General features: G+C 38.9%; 2 protein-coding genes across 3 annotated transcripts; one reads left to right on the top strand and one right to left on the bottom strand.

Annotated features, from left to right (window-relative positions):
- The first annotated feature begins 2,028 nt into the window (after window positions 1–2,028).
- On the top strand, window positions 2,029–3,329 carry LOC134877947 (GTP-binding protein Rhes-like). The gene has a single exon (XM_063903648.1). It carries the CDS (start codon window positions 2,174–2,176, stop codon window positions 2,798–2,800), a length of 627 nt encoding a protein of 208 aa, XP_063759718.1. The 5' UTR covers window positions 2,029–2,173; the 3' UTR covers window positions 2,801–3,329.
- Window positions 3,330–6,497: 3,168 nt separating this feature from the next.
- Window positions 6,498–17,860, bottom strand: LOC134877946 (phosphoribosyl pyrophosphate synthase-associated protein 1). Of its 2 annotated transcripts, XM_063903646.1 has the most exons (11): window positions 17,422–17,860; window positions 17,024–17,076; window positions 15,824–15,890; window positions 15,557–15,729; window positions 15,277–15,392; window positions 15,092–15,147; window positions 14,842–14,987; window positions 13,976–14,017; window positions 11,396–11,466; window positions 10,497–10,643; window positions 6,498–8,419 (listed from the first exon to the last, which is right to left on the bottom strand). In XM_063903646.1, exons 1-11 carry the CDS (start codon window positions 17,502–17,504, stop codon window positions 8,261–8,263), a joined length of 1,113 nt encoding a protein of 370 aa, XP_063759716.1. In that variant the 5' UTR covers window positions 17,505–17,860; the 3' UTR covers window positions 6,498–8,260. The 2 variants fall into 2 exon arrangements, with proteins under 2 accessions (XP_063759716.1, XP_063759717.1); XM_063903647.1 differs by lacking the exon at window positions 13,976–14,017 and having other exon boundaries at window positions 17,422–17,859.
- Between the last annotated feature and the right edge of the window lie 1,088 nt (window positions 17,861–18,948).

An 18,948-nucleotide genomic window follows, 5' to 3' on the forward strand; every position in this document is an offset into this window, starting at 1 on the left:
TTTAGCCATGTTGGTTTTAAGCTAAATGCTAACAACATTTATTTTTTAGCACAACACGCATTCCTTAATATCTGCACAAAACAGAATGGCAGAGAGCAGATATAATATATGCAGATTGTTCTTATAAAACCCATCGGTCAAAATAATACAAATCATGGCAGATGCTGCTATGTGCCCCATGGTGTCCGTAGCTAACACAGTATTTGCACCTGGGTGTATAAAGGATGGCAAAATCAAACATAATTCATTTGCACATCTGCTGTAAAAGCTTCTCTAAAAGTAGCATTCAACTTGGCTAAATAGTTAGCTGTGTCTGCCAATCACTGGGACCATTTGATTTGAATTACCCTGTGAGAAAACAGTTTGTGATGCCTCCTATTTTTATTTTATTTTAAATGTGTCACGTACCATCTTGAATACAGTCAGTTGGTAGCGGGTGTAAATAGCTACAGTGGGACTATTCACACCCGGGGGCAAATATACACTCCGTTAAATTAAAGCAGCTTTAACGGTGATTTTCAATTACATTTTCCAGCTTCAAAATTCTCATTTGAGGGTGCTGTAATATATATATAGGAAACACAGGCTGAAAAATATTGGCTCCCATATAGTCCCTGCTCCCTGCTGTGTTTAATGAATCGAATAACCTGATCTCCGGGCTTTATATTTAGTCACAGACCTGTTGTGCATTCATGGAAGCAAGGAAGCAGGATCATGGATAACGTCCCAGAGTCTCGTGCCTTTGTGAAAGACAGCATGTGCAGAAACATGTGACAGGAAATGTGCTTGAATTGCGATTTATTTTCAACGAGAAAGGAGACTATGCTCGATTCCTAAAAGCATTATTCCAGCAGAAGATGAGATTTTGATCAGTGATAGAATAATGAGCACACAACCAGTTATTTTTAAACATACAATGTTGGCACAGACTAACGAATCCAATCTGAAAAACCAAAAGGTCCCTACTCAGATTGTGAGGCCAATTAAATGAATGGTGACATGAAGTGTGCTTTTAAATTGCCTAATTGGCCAATACACCCCATTAATGGCCATTACCATTATCCGGAGTAAACGATTGAAATGAATGACAGCTTTAATAAGGTGCACATTTCTACCCATAAACCCCCTTCTAGCTTGGGTAATGGCTTCGGTGGTATCATAGCAACAAGTGGCAAAGTAGGTGTGTGCAGAACATATGTGAGACATGTCTGTGTATGGTAATGATAGCTGGATTGTACATCGTCTGAATTGAATGGCACACAGTTGACATTTAGAACGTATGTTGAAATGCTTTGTAATCAGGGAAGTCATTGTTTCAAAAGAAAACCTGTCAGGCACAACATCTCTCCCTATCTCCTCAGTCGCTGACAAAGAGGAAAATGAGACATCTTCCTTTGTATGAGTGCAAATATCATCACTATCACCCAAGCTAAATCGTAATGATCCGAACATCAATACTAAAGCATGAGCTAATTATCAGCATATTTAAATACAGCTCCGGATAAAATGAAGAGACCACTCCACCTTTTTCATAAATGTATGGCAGCCATTCCAGTGTCTGTTGAATTCCGACAGAGAAAAATTGTCAGTAGTTTATAGAATACAATAAATAAAAAGATAAATCATTAGATTCAGAGACACGTCTATACATAATAAAACAAGAGAAAATGATAATGCTGAAGTGGTCTCTTAATTTTTTCCACGGCTGTATCTACTATAACTGATTTACATGAAACATCTTTGACAATTTGACGATTGATTGCAAGATGATGGATTTTTGACCATGTTTGATCCTGTTTGCAGCAGCAGTCCTGAATTTACCAAAACTCACCTGCAAACCTTTCCTGCTTTGCGTACAAAGATTTTAAGTAAAATCCTTTCTCTCCCCCTTTGTGTTTTTCCCTTACCTCTTCCATTGGTGTCTGTGATTGGCTGCTGTAAGCTAAGGAATACTGCCCTCTCCTGATTTGCTGGCAGCAGAAGTGGGCAGGAGCTGTGTGTGAACATAAATACAGAGTGCAGCTTTGACAGGCACACTCTTGTGCATCTGCTTTCATCATCCTCTCAAACAGAACTGCATCCAGCTCCATCACTGACATCAAATCAGGCTAGGATCCACAGCAGAAGAGAACATTTCAAGCTGTGTTTTGGAGAAAAAAGACAGAAACTCATCATGTCCTTTGAAGTAAAGGAGAAGACAGAGGTGCGTTTGGTGTTTCTGGGAGCAGCAGGAGTGGGGAAGACAGCCCTGATCCAACGATTCCTCAAAGACACCTTTGAGCCCAAGCACCGGCGCACAGTGGAGGAGCTTCACAGGAAGGAGTACGATGTGGCGGGTGTCAAAGTCACCATCAACATCATGGACACCAGTGGCAGCTACTCCTTCCCCGCCATGAGAAAGCTCTCCATCCAGAGCAGCGACGCCTTCGCCCTGGTGTATGCCGTGGACGACCCGGAATCCTTGGAGGCAGTGAAGACTCTTCGAGAGGAGATCCTGGAGGTCAAAGAGGACAAGTTCACACCGATTGTGGTGATAGGCAACAAGATAGACCGCCTCGATGAGCGTCAGGTGTCCAGCAAGGACGTGCTGTCCACAGTGGAGCAGGACTGGAACAACAGCTTCATGGAGTCCTCCGCCAAAGACAATGTCAATGTGATTGAAGCTTTCAGAGAGCTGCTCCAGCAGGCCAAACTGCCCAGCAGGTTCAGCCCGGCACTGTGCCGGAGACGGGAAACCTTCCCCAAGGAGAGCAACCAACGACCCTCACTGAACAAGACCAACAGCTGCCTCATTTCATAAGGATGAGGAGCTACTTGGAAGGCCAAAAGAGAATGTAAAAACTGATCACAAGAGACTGAAAGGACTTTGTTAGGGAGCTATATACCAAGGGATAGTGTTAAAGACTGGCTTGAAAGCATGCCATCAAACTTCGCAGCAGCACTGGAGCCGAAGAGATTCTACAATGAGGACAGACGTGTCAACAAATATCAGATTCAAGACTAATGTGGTTGAATTTGTCTTTAAAAAATGTGCACTTACTGTGAATGTTAAAAAAGTGGGGGTAATAATTGGTGTAGAAGCAGCGTTATGTTCAAATGTATGCAAGGTTTTATTTTGAAGTTTGTGTTACTGGTGTCAAATAAGTGCAATAAATGTGAAGTGATGGGTATTCATGCAAAAGTGTGTTTGACATAAGATGGTTTGAAGAAGTGAACAACACAAGGAGAACAGTTTATATTTTTGTACAGCTGCACATGTTGTGAATTAATGTACTTGCTGATGTTTATCTTTCTTTTTATTTGACTTATTAATAAAGCTTTCTTTTGAAGTTGTTTGACTTGTTTTTAATCATCATCACTTAGAAGACCAGGGCGAATTTCTTATTCAGTGTTTGAAATAAAATTACAAGGAGAGAACTCTACTGGACTTATTTGCAGATTATTCATTGATCCTTTTTATTTTGGGGGGGCACACAATGGAACAATATAGAAGATATGCCAATAAGTTATCACAGCCTAAACTGGATACAATGAAAGGGGAGATAAAGCTTGCCCGGGCTCAAGTGTGCAGCTCACATGACAAATGTTGGCATCTAAAGAATTTTATATTGACCATAACAAATTTGATTATGCTGCAATAATAATAATAAAGCGTTATTTATACAGCACTTTTCATACAGCACGTGCAGCTCAAAGTGCTTTACAAAAATGACACAAATCACAAGTTAAAATTAAACAATAAATTCCCCTCAGATCAGATGTTTAACACTTTTTCAGATACATGCAGCGTAACAACATATACAATTTGAACAGGTTAAGAGACATATGATAAAAAAACAACAAAATAAATAATGATTCCCAAAAAATAAGTGAATCGATGCAAAAATATGAAACCCTATAAAATAAAAGACATGTGTACGATAAAAATAAAACAGATAATAGTAATAAAACCTTCAAAATCTAAATAAAGGGTGAGTGATTAAAAGACCAACTTAAAAGGAAACGTTGCAATTATAACTGCTAAATAAATAATATAAGTTAAAACCCTTTAAGACTTATAAAATGAGTAAAACAATATAAAGGTAGGTAGATAATAAAGACTAAAAGACCATTGAAAGGGGCGTGCAGCGAATAAAAAGCTAATCCAAAAATGGCAAAAAATGCAAGTCAGAATTGATTCTATAGCACAGTGAAAAACAAAGGTCAATACATCAAATCAGTACCTAACAAACAACAGAAGACATACAAAAAAATAAGAAAGCTTTAACTGATTTTTGGGATATGCCATATCATTTAAGCTCTTAAAAAATACTGTCACATGTCACTACTATCAGAAGACAAGGTGTGAAAGCGAGTAGCAGTTCTCTGGTATTTACATAAGCAGACTTTAAAATTCCTCTTAAGAAGTGAAACCCACCCTTCTTCCTCTTGGCTCATCGACATGCACCTGTTGAGAGGTGTGTATACAACCGAGCCAAAGCCAAATGGCATATCAAATAACTGTTACTCCACTACAACTTCTTGCCTTTTTTTGACTTTGACCTTTTACTCATAGTAGTTGTTGGCCAAGAAATGTAAAAAGAATACAAAACATTAACTGCTGCATCACTCAGCCAACATGCCTGTATACCGAGTGATTGTTGTGTGTGATATATGTTCCAAGGATCCCTGGAAAGTGGTCTTCATACCGAGGGTATTAATAAAAGTAAAGCACATTTTGGAAATATCTGCATCGGTCTAACACTAAAAAACGGAGTTCCATGATCTCTGTTCTGTGTTGTTTTGCCCTCTGGTGGTCATTATACACAAAAAAATATATGAATTATCTTAGTAGGTGTATAGGGGGAATCAGGTATTTTGAAATAATGTCAAATAAGAAATGAAGGGAACCAAAAACCTGAGAAAATGAATCAGCTTCCGATTCTTACGACTGCTTCAATGCATGATAGTAACTTAAAAAATAAGCCTATTATGCCATTTTAGTTGATGTGGGCCACTGCAGTTTCTTGAAAGTACACACAATTAAAAGTATCTAGCACTCCGACTTACAAATACGCACTTCATGCCCGCCATGAAATACGAAGGCTGGTTAAATTCATTGTTGATTGACTTTTCGATGTTCCCTTATAGCCCTTCATTAGTGGTGTTAACTGTTTGTCTGACTGTTAAAGAGCAACAAGGCGAGTCAAAAGGTATGCTTCCCCTTTCCAAAACATACAGAGACAAGGTGCATTGTGTGCCCAGAATCAGACGAGGAAGTGACATATCATGATCAGATCTCAGGTTCCTCTTTGTGTCCCGTTAAAACTCACTGCTGTCTTCAGTCGGCTCACAGCAGGAGACAGAAACTGTACGGCACACAGACGGATGCAAGAGAGGCAGATTCTCCTTTTTAAAGCTCAGGTGGGAACTAGGCTGTCCATTCGGGTTGTCTATAGCTCTATCATAGATAGGATTTACATGGAAGCATACTTTTTTTATGATGACAGCTTAAATGGCGGGTGCTTTTTACTATGTCTCTGCTCCTGGACTTGGTCAAAGCTCCTCAGTGTTTTATGGATAGCTGAAAAGTTTTGAACAAGTGTAGGATCTCTGACGTCACTTCGTCACATAGAGAGATGGGGAAAGTGTAGGAATACTGTGTTACAAGTCCTGCATTCAAAATGTTACTCAAGTAAAAGTGCAAAGGTATTGGCATCATTGTGCTGATTGGTCCATTTCAGAATAATATATCTGATATGTTTTATAATTATTGATCATTAAAGTGTTCTCAAAGCTGGTAAAGGTGCAGCTAGTTTGAATGACTTTGTATTCTGCATGGTAGCTTGTGAATTTACTCCAGGTGGAACTAAAGTCTGATTTGAGGGTTGATTATATTTCACATCATTAATCCAAATCTGCCTAGCAACTAAACGTATTAAATAGATGTAGTAAAAGTGCACAACTTACCTCTGAATTAGAGTGGAATAGAAGTACAAAGTAGCATATAATGGAAATACTGAAGTAGTATAGTAGAAGTATCTCAAAATTGTACTTAAGTACAGTACTCGAGTAAATGTACTTTGTTACTTGCCACCTCTGAGCATATAATTGTACCATACCATAATTGGTACGAGTTCAAAATAGACTTGCTGTAGAACTGCACATAACAGTTAAAGGTAGGCCTACTCATACATATTGTTCACCCATACTGTTTTTACATGTTTTAATTACCTTTATTCTGTTGATCACCATTGTTTTTGTCCAAGTATGTATGATTAGATGTTCGGTATTTAATTTAACATTGTGTTTTCATCTTACATGTATGTAGTTTATGTATTTCTGCATTTCACTTTTTAACTCTAATTCCTCTTTGGGATTTTGTTGCGATGGTTCCTTATTTGGTTGAGACAATTCACAGCAAGAGGAAACTGGTTTATTTTCATACAATTTGACCAACTAGAGCTAGACAGAGTTGTGTGTGTAGTCTAAATTAGAAGACTGAAACTTCAGAGACGTCAGGGGAACAGTTTATTCAGAGACGACATGATGAAATACACCGGCGACGGATAACATTTAAGCCTGCATAGCAACAGCATTTAATATCGACAACCTTTGAATCTGTGCCAACACCAGCGTGTGCGTTGAGCTCTTAAATACCCATCCGGAGGAATCCAGCATACATAATAACAACAAAACGGAGCAGAAGGCGTTCAGCTCTTCTGTATGGAAGACATATCGACATGTGAAATGGGAACAAACTTTGAACGAATAATTGTGGCTTTTTAAGTATATTTCCCTGAGCAGGAGGCTTGATCCTCACAGAAATACACACTGAAGTTTATTCAGAGGGCGAAAAGGGGTGCGTGTTCAAAGTGTTTAATGGGAAAATATCAAAGTTGTACATGAACATTAAGACCCCAGTGATGTTTTTGCCAGTTGACTAAAAACGTACATCTTTCACATTAATGCTGGGGATTTTCATACCTTTCAAGCAGTCATCAGTTTCCAATTACTTTGGTTCGGCACAAAAACAACCTCAGAGCCCACCATGTTGACATTTTTCATGGTTGTGTTTGTAAAGTGATGCACCTAAAGCACGGGACCTTTTGGTACATCCAGGTGCCGGTTCAACACTCGAGTTTTAAGACTTCAACGTTTGTAATTTGAAACAAAGATGGCCATTTCTGTGTAATTCACCTTCAGTGTGATGTCACTATCAGTCATTTGAGATAAAAACCGTAACAGGTTTGCTCAGTCAGGTGCTATGGAGTATGTGAAAGGGTCAGTCAACTTAAATCAACATAATAACAATAGGAAAGAAAAAAATCGAAACTCAATGCTATAAAATATATCCGTGTTTCATTTATGTCACAGCCGCAATACAGTGGAAGTCAATGGAATTTCATTTGGTGTGATTAAATCCTTTAAATATCTCCATTACAGGAAATAATGTCCAAGTTCGTGCACGCTTCTCTGTGAACATATTTCAATTCGAGCCCCACATTTTCCATTTCAAACAAAGCATATTAATTATTTGAGGACTGTAAATGAGATTCCATTGACTTCCATTGCACAGGGGTAACAGCAGAAACAAACAGGAGCAGATTCCTCAAAGCAACAAGCACTAAACCAAAACTATATTTTCTAAGACAAGGTAGGAAAACGTGTTTTTTCATAATTTAGTTGAACTAACATAAAATAAATAACCATTCATCTCCACCAGTGTTAAGAACCTTTTCGTGTCACATAGGAGATGTTGCCAAGCATCCAAATAATTACCAACATTGGTGCATATAAATAGGTTTGGGCATCAATAAGCAGGAGTGTGTCCAATGCTGTCTCTGGTTTCAAGCAACACGCGTCACAGTCTCGATCAGAAGGAACATTGTGAGTAAAGCACAAACGCTTGAAACCGGACAATTTATTCTCTTCTCTATTGCTGTTGAAGCTCATCAGATGAGGTAACGGCGCAGTGCAAGACAAAATAATTATTTAAATATAAAGCATTTCCGCGCAAGTCGGAAAAGCGGAGCTCGACGAGGAGAGGCTTCAAAAAAAATGACTGAATACATCAACGTTTTTTTAACCTAACAAAGCACATTGTTACACCTTTTGACAAGAAGTTGAATAACTGCTTAGTATTTACTATTTAAACCTCTTAGGATACATGTAGTCCTGACACACAACACATGGATCATGGCGTTAGCATGTTTTTTCAGCACTGCGTAGAAGTGCTCTAATTTTCAGTCACGGCCACACCCACCTGTCCCTCTTCCCTCTAGTCGTCCGTGGTGATGTTGCGGAACAGGTAGGCCATGGACTCCCCGTTGTGGATGCGGCGGATGGCCTCGGCTAAGATCATGCTGACGTCCACCGTCTTGATTTTGGGACACTGTAGCTTTTGTACTTCATGGGGGACTGTGTTGGTTACCACCACCTGAGAGAGCGGGGGAGGGGGGATAGTCATTGATTATAGACTTAATGAGAGTGGTTTCTTTTCCTGCTGATTAAAAATCTTCACAATCACAGATTTGATCACAAGGCCCTATTATGCTAATTGTCATAGTCAAGTCTGCTCTGATTGGTTAGCTGGCCACTTCAACTTTGGTTTTTGGAAACCTGGATTGGTTTTAAGGAACTGAAAATGAACAGAAAATACAACGCAACACAATGCTACTTCCAATTTTGTTTTAGAACTAACTTCATGCCATAAGAAGTCAGCAAAAAAATATCAGAAGGAAGTATCATCCTTCTTTGTTTTACATTGTGGTTATAAAGAATAAATGACAGCAAAAGATGTCTTTTCTTCGTACTTCCTTAATTACAGTGGGGCAAAAAAGTATTTAGTCAGCCACCAATTGTGCAAGTTCTCCCATTTAAAAAGATGAGAGAGGCCTGTAATTTTCATCATAGGTACACTTCAACTATGAGAGACAAAATGAGAAAAAGAAATCCAGGAAATCACATTGTAGGATTTTTAATGAATTCATTGGTAAATTCCTCGGTAAAATAAGTATTTGGTCACCTACAAACAAGCAAGATTTCTGGCTCTCACAGACCTGTAACTTCTTCTTAAAGAGGCTCCTCTGTCCTCCACTCGTTACCTGTATTAATGGCACCTTTTTGAACTCGTTATCAGTATAAAAGACACCTGACCACAACCTCAAACAGTCATACTCCAAACTCCACTATGGTCAAGACCAAAGAGCTGTCAAAGGAGACCAGAGACAAAATTGTAGACCTGCACCAGGCTGGGAAAACTGAATCTGCAATAGGTAAGCAGCTTGGTGTGAAGAAATCAACTGTGGGAGCAATTATTAGAAAATGGAAGACATACAAGACCACTGCTAATCTCCCTCCATCTGGGGCTCCACGCAAGATCTCACCCCGTGGGGTCAAAATGATCACAAGAACGGTGAGCAAAAATCCCAGAACCACACGGGGGGACCTAGTGAATGACCTGCAGAGAGCTGGGACCAAAGTAACAGAGGCTACCATCAGTAACACACTACGCCGCCAGGGACTTAAATCCTGCAGTTCCAGACGTGTCCCCCTGCTTAAGCCAGTACATGTCCAGGCCCGTCTGAAGTTTGCTAGAGGGCATTTGGATGATCCAGAAGAGGATTGGGAGAATGTCATATGGTCAGATGAAACCAAAATAGAACTTTTTGGTAAAAACTCAACTCGTGGTGTTTGGAGGAGAAAGAATGCAGAGTTGCATCCAAAGAACACCATACCTACTGTGAAGCATGGGGGTGGAAACATCATGCTTTGGGGCTGTTTTTCTGCAAAGGGACCAGGACGACTGATCCGTGTAAAGGAAAGAATGAATGGGGCCATGTATCGTGAGATTTAGAGTGAAAACGTCCTTCCATCAGCAAGGGCACTGAAGATGAAGCGTGGCTGGGTCTTTCAGCATGACAATGATCCCAAACACACCGCCAGGGCAACGAAGGAGTGGCTTCGTAAGAAGCATTTCAAGGTCCTGGAGTGGCCTAGCCAGTCTCCAGACCTCAACCCCATAGAAAATCTTTGGAGGGAGTTGAAAGTCCGTGTTGCCCAGCGACAGCCCCAAAACATCACTGCTTTAGAAGAGATCTGCATGGAGGAATGGGCCAAAATACCAGCAACAGTGTGTGAAAACCTTGTGAAGACTTACAGAAAACGTTTGACCTCTGTCATTGCCAACAAAGGGTATATAACAAAGTATTGAGATGAACTTTTGTTATTGACCAAATACTTATTTTCCACAATCATTTGAAAATAAATTCTTTAAAAATCCTACAATGTGATTTCCTGGATTGTTTCCCCCATTCTGTCTCTCATAGTTGAAGTATACCTATGATAAAAATTACAGGCCTCTCTCATCTTTTTAAATGGGAGAACTTGCACAATTGGTGGCTGACTAAATACTTTTTTGCCCCACTGTATATTTGACAGGTATGCCACAACACATTCATAGAAAATCCAACAATACTACGCATCATTTTAAAAATGCATTGCCGTGGACTCACCTCATCGATGGCGGATTCCTCGATGAGGCGCGGAGCATCAGCCGACAGTAAGCCGTGTGTGGCCATGATATAAATCTTATACGCTCCTCTCTCTTTCAGGATCTCTGCAGCTGCAACAAAGTCTCCCACATCGTCTATAATGTCATCCTGGAAGAAAAAGAATAATTAGACTCAACAATTACCCCCCCAGTCTCTTTGTCTTCGTCACAGTGTATCCAAGTAGCTTAGGATAACATCAGGAACATTCAAAGTAAGTGCCTTCACATCAAGACGGTGAATTGACTCAATAATGTCCGTTACATACTGTAGGAATATCCATCATTAGCCTACGTCAGCTAAAATTAGCCACCATAAATCGCTGTTCCGGCTACATACAAATAGCAGCAAAACCCTTTCTTTTTATTTATGTATTTATCTGAACAAGGACAGTGCATACATAACATTAATCTCAGAAAAGACAAGAGATGATTTATGCCAGATTTGAGCTAAAACCTAATTTTCACCTGAATCTTTTACTCACTAGATTTGGTAAGCGTATGTTTTATTTCTAATATTTATATCTTTAAATATTTTGCTTCATCTTATTTTTATTCCATCTCATATAACTTTTAACTACACGGCTTGGTTGAATACTCCGATCTGATTGGTCAATTTGAACATTTCAGAAGTTGTTAATACTCGATAACAGACCACTAGTAAGGAAAACATGACCGTTGCTAAGGATGATCAAGGTAGTATATGCAGTCATATCAATCCGCAGAAAGAAGTCCGGTCGATTTAATGTCTGCTGTGGTTAACAAACATTCATTTTATCCATCAGAAAACAATATGGAATATTTGTTTGTGCTATAATCCAACAAGGCAGAGCAGCTGACTGTCAGCTCATCGCGACATCTTACCACAATGATGGCAATCCTCCCTCCCACGTCTCCGACTACAGTGATGGGGGGTTTCTCCTTGGCCATCATGACTGTAAAGGAAAGCAGAAGGTGTTACCTGTGAGAGCAGTTCAAAGAGGATACGCGTGTACTGTATTTCACCCAATGGGAAATAAATCTCTGTAGATTGGGTAAAATGGGTCGAGAAAATGTTTCGCAATCAAGGCAAATAGTGCACCCCTTGGATTATGGGGTTGTTATTGGACGATGTAAATGATTCTGTTATTATAATGCTGTCACAAATTAAAACAAGTTTAGAAATGTTCCCCCCATTGTACCCCACCTACGCCTACGAGATTAAAGTGAAATGCAAAACTGAGTACAGCCCATGCCATGCAAAAATCAAAACGGACAGATTTGGGGTTTTTTCTGCCCAGGATACCCAATCACACACACAGCCTGAGCCCGGGCCGTGGCCATCTGCATATGAACCGATATGCAGCAGATATTTCACACAGGACAACAGTGGCTGACAAGCACTGATGAGGGTTTCTTCAGACACACTTGCCAATGTTCTGGGGTCAGTCCTCAGTCGAACATCACAGCTGCCAGCGACCACTTTTACATGCACACAATAATCCGTTTGTATCTCACAGGCCAATCACAGGAGATGCAGCAACTGCTTTTACCAATGTCATAAGATAAACTAGTTATTGACAGCTACTTTTTTATGTTCCCTTACTTTTAAAATGCTGCTTCTTTAGTTTCTATTTTTTTTGGTGTCTTTTGTCTGCACTGTCCCTTCGTCTGTAAATTCCTGCTGTGTAAATGATTTCCTGATTTCTGATTTAACTTAGATATTTATATCCAAGCAGCTTTGTTTGTCATTGTGCACACTTCTGTTAAAGGTTGCACTCCACTATCACTATATTAGGTCTAAACGTCTATTCATGCAATGCTATCCGCCCCATGCCACAAGCAGCAACAATTATGATTATTTTCCGTTTCAAACTAATGTTTGGTCCATGAAAAAAGTCAATTACAGTTTCTCAAAGTCAAAGATGACTTCCTGTCAATCCTAAACCCAAAAATAATCAGTTTAATGTGGTATTACACAGAGAATTGAAGAAAAATATCCACATTTCAGAGGCTAAAAACGTCATTTTTCAAATTAATAGAGTATCAAATTAGTCCAACAACTCAATCGGTCGACTAATCGCTGCAGCTCGATGACAAACATCCCAGAGTCAATCTGCTAGAAGTAGAAAAACTATCCCAATAAAAGGGAAGTACAAGCATTAGAACACATCTTGTTTAAGATCCACATGCTCTACCTAGCAACAGCCTTATTAATGTGTAACCTTAACCCTAAAATGAGTCGCTCTTAACAAGATGTTACTTACTGAAATTAGAGAAGGATTGGATTCAACGTTTCACATCACTTCTCTTTTCACATCACTTCTTTTGATACACCTTTTTCTTACAGCTGCATTTGAAGTATTGTTGTGCATGTAAACGTAGTAATTCAAAGGGAATAAGGAGACAATCAACTGGTAAACAATCAGCCAGCAAAGCCGATTGTGGAGGAAAAGGAATATAGAAGCAGAGACAGGAGGAGCATGCCTTGCAGAACCCTTTGCTGAATACCGTGAGCCGCACAGCATCAGAAACCTGGCCGTGTCACATTCAGATTTCTACCACTAGTAACAAAAAACAGCAAAAGCCATGTTGTTAGCAGTAAACACACTTCTCTAAAATATGGTTCACAGCTCGCTGAGATACTGCAACAAGTTACCTGAGAAATATCTGGTCTGATATCTTGGAATTACTTTAAATAAAATCCATTCATCAACATTATCCTGGTAGATTTGAATATCAGCTAATTTCAACAGCAGGTTAGCGTTGCACTCAAGAAATCATAGAGATATTATTGTTGATAGAATAAGTGCTGGTGTTATAACTGAAGTAACAAAATAAAACGTTGATTTGACTCGTATTTGATGCTTAAAACGATCAGCAATTCCATTCACAATGCTTCTTCTTCGCATCGCTATACGTTACGATTCAAACGCATGCTTTGTTCTTCTCATTACATGCAGTTATGACAAAAAGTTAATCAGGTTTTGAAGAGCAGGGGGGGGGGGGGATTTAATAATGGATGCACCATGTGTTGATTGGCAAGATGAGTCCAGATATTTAAGAAAGACATTTTTAAAAAAATGATAACGTTTGGCATGGTTCTGGTTTGATTCATGGATTTCGAAATTAAATCAGAACACAACAAAACCAAGAGTTTGGCCGTCTTGTGGAAAAACTGTCTGGAATCTTAGAAAGGTGGAGGAAAAACATGTGAGCCGCTTATTTTAAAGTCAAACATGCCATGCAAATAGCAAACTGTAGTGGATTTAAGAGGTTTTATCAATGCAAACCTTCCTGGGTGCACTAGAAATGGTTTTTTAACCAAACTCCACCCTCCAGAATCCACACTGTTTCTTCCCAAGATGCAACACAAACCCTTTGTCTACACATGCACCAATTGAGGAACCATTTGAAGAGGAATCATTTCAAAGTCAGATGGAAGTTATGTTTTTACGGTCGTACTTGGGAGCTCTATGCCGGGGAACGGAGCTTGTTGTTTGCCTGCTATTACCAACAAATAAACACCACGTTAACACAAATGCACAAATATTTGACATGACAAACACATGATGCCGAGACTTGGAAAATCCTCTCGCTAGGTAGGCAGAGATTTTTTTAAAATACATATATTTCACAGCAATGAATCAGTTTAGATATTAAAATGCAAGACTTTTTATAATTTAAGATATTTAGGTTAAGTTTCAAAAGGAGGATTTTTTAAGTCAAGGGTGAACACAAGTAAGAAATATTGTTACTAAATAATAAAGTGAATTCTGGACGCGATTACGTCGGAATCATTTGCCAATGGCACAATCATTTCTCATACTGAACCTTTACAAAAGGCCTTAGGAATAAACCCTGCAAATATGTTAAAGACGATATGCCAGAGTCAAATATTTTAAAATAAAGATACTATCCAAGAAATAGAGAGGAACTATGATTCTAAGATTATTAAGCATGTCACTTTTTGCAAGTTAGGAGTTGCAGCTGGCGGAGGATGCAGCATGAGTAGAAGAAGTGTTGTATCTGTGGAATTAAAACATGCAGTGACACAGAGAAAACAATTTCTTGGAGTATGGCTGATGGTATGAGTGAGAAACGGCAGAATCGTCAGCTCCAAACAGGTTAGCACAAATAAGAGCTGGATCGGGCTGTTGGTGTCAACTTGAAGCACTGAACACTAGCAGGAAAGATAAGAAGTTCCTTGCTTAATATCAATCTTAAAATCGTACTGTAAGAAACAATAAATATGTCATCTGAAAAAAGGTCAAATTGAGCATGTGTTGGACCAAAAAAGACAGAGCTCTACAAAAAGTGGTGTTTCTTACGAGGAAGCTCCAGTCCTGTGTGTCCTGTGGTGTTGCGTACGCAAGGTGGGGAGTGTCTACCGTCAGCCATGTCGGACTCTGAACACTGAGCCTCGCCGTGAATCACAGCCAGACCCAGACGCAGGCGCTCTGCATAGGACTGCGCCCTGATGAAGGAACATAAAACACATATTTAGTCACCAAAAGCAATGCTAACAGAAGGCGGGGAATAGCGGAGGTGAAATGAGATAATTTCTTATCAATCAGTTACCTCTTTGCTGCTGATGGAGACTTTGCCACAATGATGGCATTCCTGTAATCAGGAATCTGGCAGGATGAAGGAAAATGAGAATCAATAGTCATATATCATGGGATTGATTTGTTTGGTCAATAGGTGGGATTAACAACACCTAAAGTTAAACACACACAGATAAGGCAATGGAAATGATTCATCACCTCTTCTTGAATGAACTGAATCAAGAAAGGAGAGGCACGCAAGTTGTCTACTGGAAAGCTGAAGAAGCCCTGGATCTCCTTCTGATGCAAGTCCATGGTGATAATGTGTGTTATCCCTTTGGGGTAAAATACAGATTAATAGCCGGGTCTTTCCCCCAATTAACACAGGTGTTTCAGTTAACATTTTTCTTTGTGAAAATGAAATTAAACACTACTGATGAGGACGGATTACAAGACAGGTGCACAAATCACAGGGGAAGATGAATCGTGTTCTCTTTACCTGCTTTTGCTAGCATTGAAGCTAACAACTTGCTCACTATTGAGCCCCTCTTCCTCATCTTGCACTGTTTGCTGTAGGGGAAGTAAGGGATGACTCCAATGATGTTCTTTGCACAAGAGGTCTTGAGGGCGTAGGCCATTACCAGCAGCTCCATGATAGCTGTGTTTACATCTCTGTTTGCGTGAAAAAGACCAGTTAACTTCAGCAAGTGATAATCAAACAAACTTGCAGGGCGGGGGGGGGGGGTTGTGCAGATATTAAACTCACCGCGGTATGGTCTGGATGATGAAGATAGTTTGTCCACGAACTGATTCTTTTACATCCACTCTAGTTTCTATTGTGGAGAATAGGGACACAATCAGTTGAGTGAGCAAAGCTGCATCTTAATTTAGACTAATTCTGATGACTTTTTGCCCTTTGCATCTTGAAAAACATGTAGTACAACTCACAGGACAATTATACAAGAGCCATAAAAACAGATATGTAAAAGAGTAAATATTGAGAACATTTTTTGCAAGAGTAGCAGTCACTTATAATAGTTTTGCTTACAGGACATTTAAACCTTATTTGTCGCTGGCAAACAAGACGGACAAACTTGCAGCACTTGTAAAAACACGAGCTGGCTGTGCTGAGACATGGCTTAACGGGGACCAGACGGCTTCACAGTGGTTCTAGCCGACAGAGACAAGCGGAGCGGCAGGAAGAGAGCCGGAGGACTTGCCGTCTTTATTGACATTGAACAATAACTTTGACCTGCATTTTTTTTCTGCACACATACAGGTGTATATTTTTAACAAAACGAAGTGTATATATGCCCAGTTAACTCTTCATTTTTTTGTTTTAAAACCGTTACTTACCTGTATATCATTTTATATTTTTATTATTTCTATCCTGTCTGAATCTGTTGCTGCTTAAACTCCTGTATTTCCCCATAGGGATTAATAAAGGTAGGCCTATATCTGATCTTATCTTATCTTATCTTATGTGCTGTTTGTAGTATGACGCAGGTAGTCAAACATGGTAGTGAAGTAAAGTAGTCAATGAAGTGATTCGTTGCAGTTGTTGGTGTGTAGAAGGAGGGCGGGGGTGTCTTTGCTCTTTCTGTTGAGCATGGTGGCAGCTAGATGTTTAGCTTTTTTAGCAGTCCCAAAAATATATTACCTTACTTATTTATTTTCTTCTCACCTAACATGTTGACTGTCCCAGCCACTTTAAATAGACCACACATGACCTGGTGCTCACCCAGCTGTGGAACCACATGTCTAAGAATATCAGCTAGACAAACTCAATAACCTCTTTAAAAATGTCTTCTCAACTTACTTTTAATATTATGTTTTCTCTCCTTGATGAGTTTATACTGCTGTGCATGATGTACATACTTTAAGCTTCATTATCAAATCCTGACATGTTTAATGACCAATCCCCTTAGTTTTCAACCTTAATATTTGTGTTTAATATTCTCCTCACCTCTGTTAGATTCCTGAAAGACCACAGACTTCCCCAGTTCAACTCCCAGCCTCCTGTGAAACAAGAGCACACGATAGATAGATAGATAGATAGATAGATAGATAGATAGATAGATAGATAGATAGATAGATAGATAGATAGATACTTTAGCAGCAATGAGTTTAGGTATTAAAATCTTTAAAAGGTGGAAAAAAGGATAAACACTCACATATCTACAGTAGAAAAGACATGAAGCACAGAGAAAGCTCAATATAAAATGTTCTAAATAAATAAACAGTTGTGAGGTTCATTCATTCATTCATTCATTGTTTTAGGACTGGACAGGCTGTCGTTTTGAACAGATGTCCTAGTACAGTTCAGCAGTCAGTAACGTTTGAATAAAACGAAAGCAGACTTACTCTGTTATCTTCTTTGCCAATTCTGTGCATGCTACGGAGGAGTTTGCGGAAAAGACACGGTAACCACTTTTAGCGACGTTCATCCTGGCACAGCAGGTGGATTATTCCTTACTGACAGCAGAGGCTCCTTTTTGTCTCCGCGTTTGTTTCTGATTCTCTTCTAATAACGTTGTCGTTAGCTAAACCGCTAGCTAGCTACCTACCGCACACTATTCCGCTAGGTTAGCTAATTACACGAAATGGCCTTCAGTGTGCGACATACACTCAGCTACAGGAAAACTCAAAAATAAACGTTAAATACTCTGTTTATTTGACTCATTTTCCAATTGCTTGCGGACAAACGGCACTTAACTGTCATTAATGTAGCACTGTAGCCTAACAACTGTGTTAGCAGTGAACTACGGAATCTCCTCTGGGTCAATTCTACCAGCTACGCTTTGCGGATTATGTTTTGTTTGAGGGTGATGTAGTGCGTCCCATTAGGAATACTTTTAGATTTTCCTTTCATTGTGCAGAAAATGTCTACAATTTCTTGAAGGTATGTATTTATTCTAGAGCAGAATTACATTAAAACAGGAATGTGCTAAATTAATATTGTTTTACTCCAGACTGGGGACTTTACACGTGTGCCAGTGTGAGTAATATCTGAGTATAGCCGAATAAGCAATGGTGTAAAGTAGATTTACTCAAGGAGCCTACTGTACTTAAGTACAATTTTCATATACTTGTACTTTATCTCTGAGTACTCCACCACATCTAGCATCTAATAGTGTATTTTTTATTTTTTGACAGCTTTTGTTATAGATACTTTTTATGTTTAGATTATTGGCACATTTAAATCCATTATTAAAAACACTTTGCCATATATTTATAGGTTAAGATATCCAGCAGCAGTATATAAAGTTATTCAAATGATCTCTGCATTTACCATTTGTAATAAAACAACATGAATAATCATAATAGAAACCCAGTAACTCCATATATACGATTCTGAAATGGGCCATTACGAATAAGGAATATTTGTACTTTTACTGAAGTAAGATTTTTATAGCAGGACTTTTCTTTGTAACAAAGTACTTTTAAAAAGTAGTCTTACTACTTTTACTTAATAAGTAACGCATATAAGTACTTGTTCCACCATTAGGTATTTGATTTTCCTGGTATTGTGCAGGAAGGTCTACAATTTCTTCAATGTTTTTATTTATTTTAGAGTAGACCAAAAATAAAAGATAAAAATGCTCAATCTCTTTTTTGCTACTCCAAACTGGATATTTTACACAGGTTTGTTAGTGTGACTGAAATATATCTGAGTGTAATAATCCTTAAATAATTGAATAGTTAAACCATGTATTTACTCGAGAAATATTGTTATCATTTAATAATGTGTGCTCAACCGAATAACTGGACTGATCATCTTTATTAACAGATAGAGTGATCATCTAAGATTCATGGATTGATGACATTTTAATTGTTTAGTTGAAATCAGGCAGATAATCATAACAAGCCCCTGTTATTTATTAGACGTTT

This window comes from Eleginops maclovinus, chromosome 16 (assembly GCF_036324505.1).
Source record: "Eleginops maclovinus isolate JMC-PN-2008 ecotype Puerto Natales chromosome 16, JC_Emac_rtc_rv5, whole genome shotgun sequence".
Taxonomy (NCBI): Eukaryota; Metazoa; Chordata; class Actinopteri; order Perciformes; family Eleginopidae; genus Eleginops; species Eleginops maclovinus.

Coding starts and splice junctions, on each gene's coding strand:
- LOC134877947 (XM_063903648.1), top strand. CDS start 2,174: ATGTCCTTTGAAGTAAAGGAGAAGACAGAGGTGCGTTTGGTGTTTCTG.
- LOC134877946 (XM_063903646.1), bottom strand. CDS start 17,504: ATGAACGTCGCTAAAAGTGGTTACCGTGTCTTTTCCGCAAACTCCTCC. Junction 10,644..11,395: donor GGAGGATTGCCATCATTGTG/GTAAGATGTCGC, acceptor TTTTTCTTCCAG/GATGACATTATAGACGATGT. Junction 8,420..10,496: donor AGGAATCCGCCATCGATGAG/GTGAGTCCACGG, acceptor CCGCTCTCTCAG/GTGGTGGTAACCAACACAGT.